Genomic DNA, 9,674 nt, shown 5'->3' with positions numbered 1-9,674 from the left:
TGTCCTTATTGGAGCAATTTTTTTACAAACCCGATTCCAAAAAAGTTGGGACACTGAACAAATTGTCTATAAAAACAGAATGCAATGATGTGGAAGTTAAAAATTTCAATATTTTATTCAGAATACAGATGACATTTCAAATGTTAAAACTTAGAAAATGTATAATTTTGAGGTAAAAATAAGTTGATTTTAAATTTCATGGCATCAACACATCTCAAAAGAGTTAGGACAGGGCCATGTTTACCACTGTGTGGCATCCCCTCTTCTTTTTATAACAGTCTGCAAACGTCTGGGGACTAAGGAGACAAGTTGCTCAAGTTTAGGAATAGGAATGTTGTCCCATCTTCTTTGTTGCATCGTCCTCTTTATGATGCGCCAAATGTTTTCTATGGGTGAAAGATCTGGACTGCAGGCTGGCCATTTTAGTACCCGGATCATTTTTCTACACAGCCATGATGTTGTAATTGATGCAGTATGTGGTCTGGCTTTGTCATGTGGGAAAATGCAAGGTCTTCCCTGAAAGAGATGACGTATGGATGGGAGCATATGTTGTTCAAGAACTTGGATATATCTTTCAGTATTGATGATGCCTTTCTATATGTGTAAGCTGCCCATGCCACACGCTCTATTGCAACCCCACACCATCAGAGATGCAGGCTTCTGAACTAAGCGCTGATAACAACTTGGGTTATCCTTATCCTCTTTAGTCCGGATGACATGGCGTCTCATTTTTCCATAAAGAACTTCAAATTTTTATACGTCTGACCACAAAACACCACTTTGCCACAGTCTATTTTAAATGAGGCTTGGCCCAGAGAAAACGCCTGCGCTTCTGGATCATGTTTAGATATGACTTCTTTTTTGACCTATAGAGTTTTATCCAGCAACGGCGAATGGCACTGTGGATTGTGTTGACCAACAATGTTTTCTGGAAGTATTTCTGAGCCCATGTTGTGATTTCCATTACAGTAGCATTCCTGTATGTGATGCAGTGCCATCTAAGGGCCCGAAGATCACAGGCATCCAGTATGGCCTTGACCCTTGCGCACAGAGATTGTTCTAGATTTTCTGTATCTTTGGATGATATTATGCACTGAAGATGATGATAACTTTAATCTCTTTGCATTTTTTGTCTGAGAAACTCTTTTCTGATATGCTCTACTATTTTTCACCGCAGCATTGGGGGAATTAGTGGTTCTCTGCCCATCTTGACTTCTGAGAGACACTGCCACTCTGAGAGGCTCTTTTTATACCCAATCATGGTGCCAATTGACCTAATAAGTTGCAAATTGGTGCTCCAGCTGTTCCTTATATGTACATTTAACTTTTCCGGCCTCTTACTGCTACCTGTCCCAACTTTTTTGGAATGTGTAGCTCTCATGAAATCCAAAATGAGCCAATATTTGGCATGACATTTCAAAATGTCTCACTTTCAACATTTGAAATTGTTATATATTCTATTGTGAATAAAATATAAGTTTATGAGATTTGTAAATTATTGCATTCCTTTTTTATTCACAGTTTTTACAGTGACCCAACTTTTTTGGAATCGGGTTTGGACATTTTGACACAGGCCCAAGAGAGATCAGCTCTCTCTCTCTCTCTCTCTCTCTCTCTCTCTCTCTCTCTCTCTCTCTCTCTCTCTCTCTCTCTCTCTCTCTCTCTTTCAAAATAATATTGATAGCCTGTATTACTCATCTCTTCACATCATGAACCTGGATGGATGGATCTCTCTTTACTCTGTCACAGTGTATGTAGCCATCAGTTTAAGCCCCTTGACCATCATCATGCTTGTTAAATGTCCAGTTCCAAATTTATCACACTTTTACAGTTCTAATAATCTTGAATCTACAGGGAAGGCTTTTTCCAAGATTTTTGATGCCAAGAAAAATAGGGATTTGCATTTACAAAACCCCCCTCTTGGTATCTTTATTTGTCTAAAAGTAAGTGTTGTCATTATGTGGTTTAATTGCAGGTACCATTTGCACCCTCGTTCTTTCGTTCTTTCATCTTGTTAATGCATCCATTAGAAATCCCACTGCTGCATATCTACATAACAGAGGCATTTCTCTAAAGGTCTGATTATCTCTTAGTGGACAGTTCTTGACAGAAGGTTGTCTATATTTCATAACAGGTTTATGCTGGATTTGTTTAAACTCTATCAAGAATATAAAGTTTTATATATATATATATATATATATATATATATATATATATATATATATATATATATATATACAGTGAGGAAAATAAGTATTTGAACACCCTGCTATTTTGCAAGTTCTCCCACTTAGAAATCATGGAGGGGTCTGAAATTGTCATCGTAGGTGCATGTCCACTGTGAGAGACATAATCTAAAAAAAAATCCAGAAATCACAATGTATGATTTTTTAAACTATTTATTTGTATGATACAGCTGCAAATAAGTATTTGAACACCTGAGAAAGTCAATGTTAATATTTGGTACAGTAGCCTTTGTTTGCAATTACAGAGGTCAAACGTTTCCTGTAGTTTTTCACCAGGTTTGCACACACTGCAGGAGGAATTTTGGCCCACTCCTCCACACAGATCTTCTCTAGATCAGTCAGGTTTCTGGCCTGTCGCTGAGAAACACGAAGTTTGAGCTCCCTCCAAGGATTCTCTATTGGGTTTAGGTCTGGAAACTGGCTAGGCCACGGCAGAACCTTGATATGCTTCTTACAGAGCCACTCCTTGGTTATCCTGGCTGTGTGCTTCGGGTCATTGTCATGTTGGAAGACCCAGCCTCGACCCATCTTCAATGCTCTAACTGAGGGAAGGAGGTTGTTCCCCAAAATCTCGCAATACATGGCCCCGATCATCCTCTCCTTAATACAGTGCAGTCGCCCTGTCCCATGTGCAGAAAAACACCCCCAAAGCATGATGCTACCACCCCCATGCTTCACAGTAGGGATGGTGTTCTTGGGATGGTACTAATCATTCTTCTTCCTCCAAACACGTTTAGTTGAATTATGACCAAAAAGTTATATTTTGGTCTCATCTGACCACATGACTTTCTCCCATGACTCCTCTGGATCATCCAAATGGTCATTGGCAAACTTAAGACGTGCCTGGACATGTGCTGGTTTAAGCAGGGGAACCTTCCGTGCCATGCACGATTTCAAACCATGACGTCTTAGTGTATTACCAACAGTAACCTTGGAAACGATGGTCCCAGCTCTTTTCAGGTCATTGACCAGCTCCTCCCGTGTAGTTTTAGGCTGAATTCTCACCTTCCTTAGGATCATTGAGACCCCACGAGGTGAGATCTTGCATGGAGCCCCAGTCCGAGGGAGATTGACAGTCATGTTTAGCTTCTTCCATTTTCTTATGATTGCTCCAACAGTGCACCTTTTTTCACCAAGCTGCTTGGCAATTTCCCCGTAGCCCTTTCCAGCCTTGTGGAGGTGTACAATTTTGTCTTTAGTGTCTTTGGACAGCTCTTTGTTCTTGGCCATGTTAGTAGTTGGATTCTTACTGATTGTATGGGGTGGACAGGTGTCTTTATGCAGCTAACGACCTCAAACAGGTGCATCTAATTTAGGATAATAAATGTAGTGGAGGTGGACATTTTAAAGGCAGACTAACAGGTCTTTGAGGGTCAGAATTCTAGCTGATAGACAGGTGTTCAAATACTTATTTGCAGCTGTATCATACAAATAAATAGTTTAAAAATCATATATTGTGATTTCTGAATTTTTTTTTTTTAGATTATGTCTCTCACAGTGGACATGCACCTACGATGACAATTTCAGACCCCTCCATGATTTCTAAGTGGGAGAACTTGCAAAATGGCAGGGTGTTCAAATACTTATTTTCCTCACTGTATATATATATATATATATATATATATATATATATATATATATATATATATATATATATATATATATATATATATATATAACCTTTTTAATTAATTAGCTTGTGTACATAATATATAACGCTATTTTATTGGATTTAACCCCTGTAAAACCATATAGCACAATGTAAACTTAGAGATATGGGATTATTTTATTGCTTTTCATATTTGTTGCATAGTTATTCTAGATTAATTTGCATTGCCATACATCACCCTCAGTCATTTTCTAACTACACAGCTGGTGGTTGAATTATGACTATTTTGATAAGGAAAAAATATTTTATCTTAGATATTATTCACTATAAAATGAGATTTAAAGAAATGGATATTTAGAACACAAAGAATAAATAATTATTTTATATTTATATATATTTTTATATTTTATATATTTAATATTTATTTATACTGGGTTTTTTTTTTTTCATTAAACCTATTTTGTTTCCTATAAATGTCACTAAATTGATTCTACACATAAAAATATATGTGTTCTTGCATATTCTGTTTGAAGGAAATGGAGTAGTTGCCTTCATACAGGGTCCACAGTCCAATCCTGAGCTCAGGTTACTGTCTCTGTGGAGATTTATGTCCACATGGGTTTAATCTGGGTTCTCCAGTTTCCTCCCAACATGGGTTGCAGCAGAGAATTGGTAAACACTGAAATTAAATTAAACCATTGGAAGCTGATCTGTTTGAGCAGAGCCTTTAGACTGAAGGACAAAAATTGTTGTAGTTTTTTAAGAAGAGCTGAAAAGAGGGCGAAATCCAATCACACCACTGTGCTGAAGGCAGCTGAACAGCATTGTGGGTAATGTAAAAAAGTGAAAATAGACTAACTCTCAGTAAAAGACCTGCCTACATTATTCTGGATGCAACTTAAATTTGTTTCCTCACTTAACTGATCTCATCTGATCTGGAAAGATGTCAAAGATGATCCAGAGAAATTGGCAAAATGTCTAGTGTCATAGCAAAGGCTGTGAATACTTATTTCAATGTAATATTTACTTATCACAAATATGTTTTTTGCTTTGTCATAATGTGGTAGATTAATGTGAAAATATTCCAACCATTTTAGCATAAGGATTTGACATAACAAAATGTGGAAAAAACAACTGTTTTTAATACTTTCTGAATGCAATCTTGCAATCTATTTGAAATTAGAAGCCACAAATAATGTTTCTATATTCCTGGATTTACTACTAATACAGCATTCATAATTATTTTCAGCAAATCTCTTGTCACTCCGATTTCTTCTGAATGGCTGTGTTATCACTGATGCCTGCAGTGTGAAGTGTAATTGCAGTATAAATGTGGATTTCTGTGCTGCTCCACATCGTGCTAGAGGTCAAAAATAGCTTAGTCATAGCCGTACCTATGCTAATGGTCTTTTAAAAACTAATTAGCAAAGTCGTTGCTCTGTGAGGCGTGTCAGGCGGTGCAGCGAGTCGGCCGTGAGCAGCCTAGTCAACCATTAACAGGCCTATTCAGTGACGAGGCAGCTGAAACCCGCCATGATGCATGCAGTTGTCAGTGTCTTAATGAACACGTTCCCATAGATGAACTGAGTCCGACGGCTCAGGTACAGAAACATGATGATTCTTCAGAAATCTGCACTAAGCTTGCTTGTCTAATGGGTTGACCTCATCCTCTCTTTAGGCCTCCATATCAGATGAGCTCAGGTGTCTTCAAGCAGAATCTGGCTCATTAAAAGCACACAGAGAAAAGCACAAGGGCATGAGAGCCAGAACGTCTCAGACAATCAAATGAGGGACTGCAATGTGGTGAAGACTTGCAGTGTTTGTATCGTCTCAGATTTCAAGGTTATAGTTAATCGCAGGCATAAATGCATTTATATTGGCAGAATAAAACAGCTCTGGAGACTACACATTTTATCCATAAAACATATTGAAGGACTTATTTGAGGACCCCCCCCCCCCCCCCTCAAAGGTTCAAATGGTTCATTCTGTTGATGTACAAGGATTAAATATGTTGTTTTTTTATGTTGAAATGTACAACATATTTTTTTTTATGGAAATTAAACAAAACAAATGCACGACACAATACATGTTCCTTTCTTCATGTAATACATCTTAAATCATTAAAAGACAAATAAAATTAACAAAATAAGACTTGCTTACATAACCTAAGGCAATGGCCTATTTTTTCTTTTTTTAATGTGTAATACAATTCTAATATTGATATACATCAATATCAGAACCATATTAGACCACTTTTGAATTGTCTTTGAAAACTTAATTTTATAATACAAATGTGAAAATTCACATCAAAATCCAAGTAGATGAAAGTAGTAGGTTTATTTTTTCAGGAAGTGCTGGACATAATAATTTGAGCGACAGTGTTTGTTTCATGAATTCATCTTCAGTCCTGATCACATCCAGTGTTCATTCTGGGAACATTAGATCTGGGTGGAAAAACTTATATTTTGACAGCATGCCAGTTTTTTACAGGATGGTGCAGGCACACTATCACACCTTGGAGCAATTTATGTTTGGCATTTCATTTTGACACCAAATTAGAGGAAACCTGAAATCTCCAACCCCATTACTGGTATGCATAATACTGTTTACCTTTACCTGTAAAGTGTTATCTTAATTATTATACCATAACCATCTCTGTACCTGTACTTAAACAGTGACAATGTCACTGACAATGCAGCCAGTACCCTGAGCTCATGAATAAACCAGGGCCACAAAGAGTGTGAAACATCAAGTGACCAATTGTACTTGAACTTCACTTAGCTTATAATTGAGCTTTTCTCTAACATTTTAATTACTTTTATGATTGTATTTTGTTGCACAAACTTTTGTAATCTTTGATGACCTCATTACATCTTAAATAATAAAAAAAATAGGGTGCGTAGGGATGTCACGTGACTATTCTGGTATTTTAAGCGTCTAATTGGATGCGTTACGTCATATCATGCTTAAAGTCTGATTGGTCACAGGTGTTGACTTTTTTTTTCCCTTCTTGATTATTTGTTTGTAACAGGAAAACTGTGGCTGCTCTTTCTACTCTTCTATTTTTTAAGTATCAACTTGTATAAAATGATCGTAAAGAGCTGGAGTCCATGTGTTTAGTGTTAACTCCAGCACCATGAGCAATAACGAGTCTTTCCTGGGTGATTTGTACGAACTAGATATTCAAACCACAGACACACTGAGGTTGCCGGAGGTACACCGGCCCGTTAAGATCGGGATTATTTTGGCCCTGGGTGTTATGATCACTTTGGGGAACGTTGCCGTGGTGTCAGTCATTTACTCCGCGGTACCGGGATGGTCGCGGAATTCACGGTACTTTCTGTTATCGTTAACCGGCGCGGACTCGGCGTTCGGTCTGATCGTCATGCCGTTGAATCTGTGCGTCAGCCTGCTGAAGGACTACAGCGACGAGCCCGACCCGTTCTGTCACGTGGTGGCCTTCTTCAACGCCACCGTCTACTCCACGTGCATGTACACCCTGGCCAGCATCAGCCTGGAGCGCTACGTGGCCGTGTTTTTCCCGCTGCAGTACTCCACGCTGCTGACCCGGAGACGCGCCCTAGCGCTCATCGCGTTCGCCTGGCTCTTCCCTCCTGTCCTTCTTGTGCCCATATCGTGCCCGGAGGGAATCATAGACGTGTACTTCTCCACGGCGTCCTTGGTATGCAACCCGTCGTACTCCAGCAACGTTACGTACTCTCTGACCCTTACCGGCTTCATCTTCTTCCCCTGCTCGGCCCTTATGACCGTCTGTAACCTCAGGCTGTGGGTCGCCGCCAGGAGGCAGAGGAGGAAGTTGAGGAAACACGGCTCGGGTCGATGGACTAGGCCTAACGTGGCTTCGCGCGTGCTCGTGCCCGTCATGTCCGCCTACTACACATGCTGGACCCCCTGCATGGTCATCATGATCTACACCGGTAGGTTTGACTCGCACATGCAACAGCCACGCGACACTTTGCATATGCATTTATTGTGGCTAAATTTCTTTAAAAGATTTGAGTCCATAATCACCAAACATGCCATAACACAGAGGAAAGACATAATTTCTGAATTTCTGATTCGGATAATTTCATACTTTTTAATAATTAATTAGAAATAAACTATCTTCATATCAACTATTTTAAAACTAAGCATAAACTGGTCTGTATGAAGGTGTTTTTTTGTTTTGTTTTGTTTTTTTATATAAACTTTTGCAAATCACTGATTACAAACATGTTTCCAAAATGTTAAATAAATGTATCTTCTAAAAAAAAAACATGGTTGATGATTACACCTGGTTGCAATCAGTTTATGTGAATCATCTGCCATGCAAAGTTTTATATATGGACTGTTACAAAAGAAACTAACATATTAGAATGAGCACGTTAACATGAACCTGATTTGGACTTGATGTCCAATGTGACAGTAGGATAAAAAGAACACCAGTTCATTTACTTCAGTGGTGTGGTATAGAATCCTTCAGAGTCCACAGCTACATTGATAGTATATACTCTGTACAGGTTTGGTGCATTTTGTTAAATCCAGTTCAGCCAAGTTCTAGGAATTATTAAATTTTTTTTCTTCCCCCAGACTGTCTCAGTAAGCTGTGTGCTACAGGACATGGTTTAAACATTTCTACCGTAACCCACTAACGCTCTTTCTGTCCTGACCTTTCTCAGCAATATCAGGCAGCGGTGTCCCGGAGTGGGTGGAATTTGTCGCCGTCTGGTTACCGACATCTAACGGGTTCCTCAACTGTATCTTTTACTTTTGGATTAACCAGAGCTTCAGGAGAAAATTTCACTCTGTCCTGCAGAGGGTTTGTTTCAGACCTTGTCCTGACAGCAAATTTGCACACAACTCTGTGATGGTGACTCTAAATAACAACACTGTGCATGAAAGGTCTTCCAGCGTGTCGTCCACTTGCACTTTACTCACAATTGCTGTCGAGACCTACATCTGACAGCAAGAGGCCAAGTGGACCTCAAACAGCTGAGTATCCAGGGGTTTAAAAGTATTTCCTTAGTCATGTGGGAATGAAAAAGGGATAATGACATGCCTGTGAATCACTGGTATGGTTCATTTCATCCTCCTTACTTATACAGACTTTTAGCTTGTGGGCAAATTGTGCCTTTTTTTTTTTTTTTTTTTTTTTTCTTTTTTTTTTTTTTTTTTTTTTTTGCATTCAATGCACTATTACACTTTTTTTTCTGTTTATTTTAAGTTACACACCTTTTACTACTTCTTACTACTTGTTTTTCTCCTATTCTACAATTTCTTAGTTTTTCAATTTACCTTTTACAGCCGTCGGCTTTTCTTACAGTAATAAACCACATTGGCTGGATTTCCACTGCAACAATTTTTCTCTAATTTTAATGTTCAGTCAACTGCATAATGAAAGTTGTGTTCTGTCAGATTTTATCAATATGTCAACAGCCGGCAGTACAAAAAGGTTAACCTTTATACAAAAGGAAAGTAATTAGGCACTTAGCGTCATATAAAGGTCAGCTCAGCTATGTCTGTGGGAATGTTTTTCTTTCTTTCTTTTCATTTGGTAGAGTTCCATGTTCTCCCTTATTTCCTCTCCTGTTTTATGCACATTTAATTTAATTGTAAGGGGTAAATATAATTTTTCTGCCACTTTCCTTGTAAACTATCTTGTCTATGTTGTAGATTATTTTTTTATATAATTGTTGGTACAGCTTTTTTTTTTTTTTTTGAAGGAAGACTAGAGGCCTGTTAATGTGTATGTAATTAAGCAAATTTTCAGATATTAAAAAAAGATTAAAAAGAGATGAAAAAAATGATTTGTAAACATT

The 9,674-nt window shown here is 38.2% G+C and overlaps 1 protein-coding gene across 1 annotated transcript; it reads left to right on the top strand.

Moving 5' to 3' along the window:
* The first annotated feature begins 6,843 nt into the window (after positions 1–6,843).
* On the top strand, positions 6,844–9,030 carry LOC310735637 (adenosine receptor A2b). The gene is made up of 2 exons (XM_083558605.1): positions 6,844–7,793; positions 8,535–9,030. Exons 1-2 carry the CDS (start codon positions 6,992–6,994, stop codon positions 8,816–8,818), a joined length of 1,086 nt encoding a protein of 361 aa, XP_083414731.1. The 5' UTR covers positions 6,844–6,991; the 3' UTR covers positions 8,819–9,030.
* Positions 9,031–9,674: the final 644 nt, after the last annotated feature.

This window comes from Silurus aristotelis (genome assembly GCF_946808225.1).
Source record: "Silurus aristotelis genome assembly, chromosome: 13".
In the NCBI taxonomy this organism is placed as follows: Eukaryota; Metazoa; Chordata; class Actinopteri; order Siluriformes; family Siluridae; genus Silurus; species Silurus aristotelis.
This window is presented reverse-complemented; position numbering and strand designations above follow the sequence as displayed.

Bases quoted from the DNA above. Each gene is read 5' to 3' on its own strand.
- LOC310735637 (XM_083558605.1), top strand. From the start codon at position 6,992: ATGAGCAATAACGAGTCTTTCCTGGGTGATTTGTACGAACTAGATATT. The intron at 7,794-8,534 runs GTAGGTTTGACT...GACCTTTCTCAG, and splicing joins GGTCATCATGATCTACACCG to CAATATCAGGCAGCGGTGTC.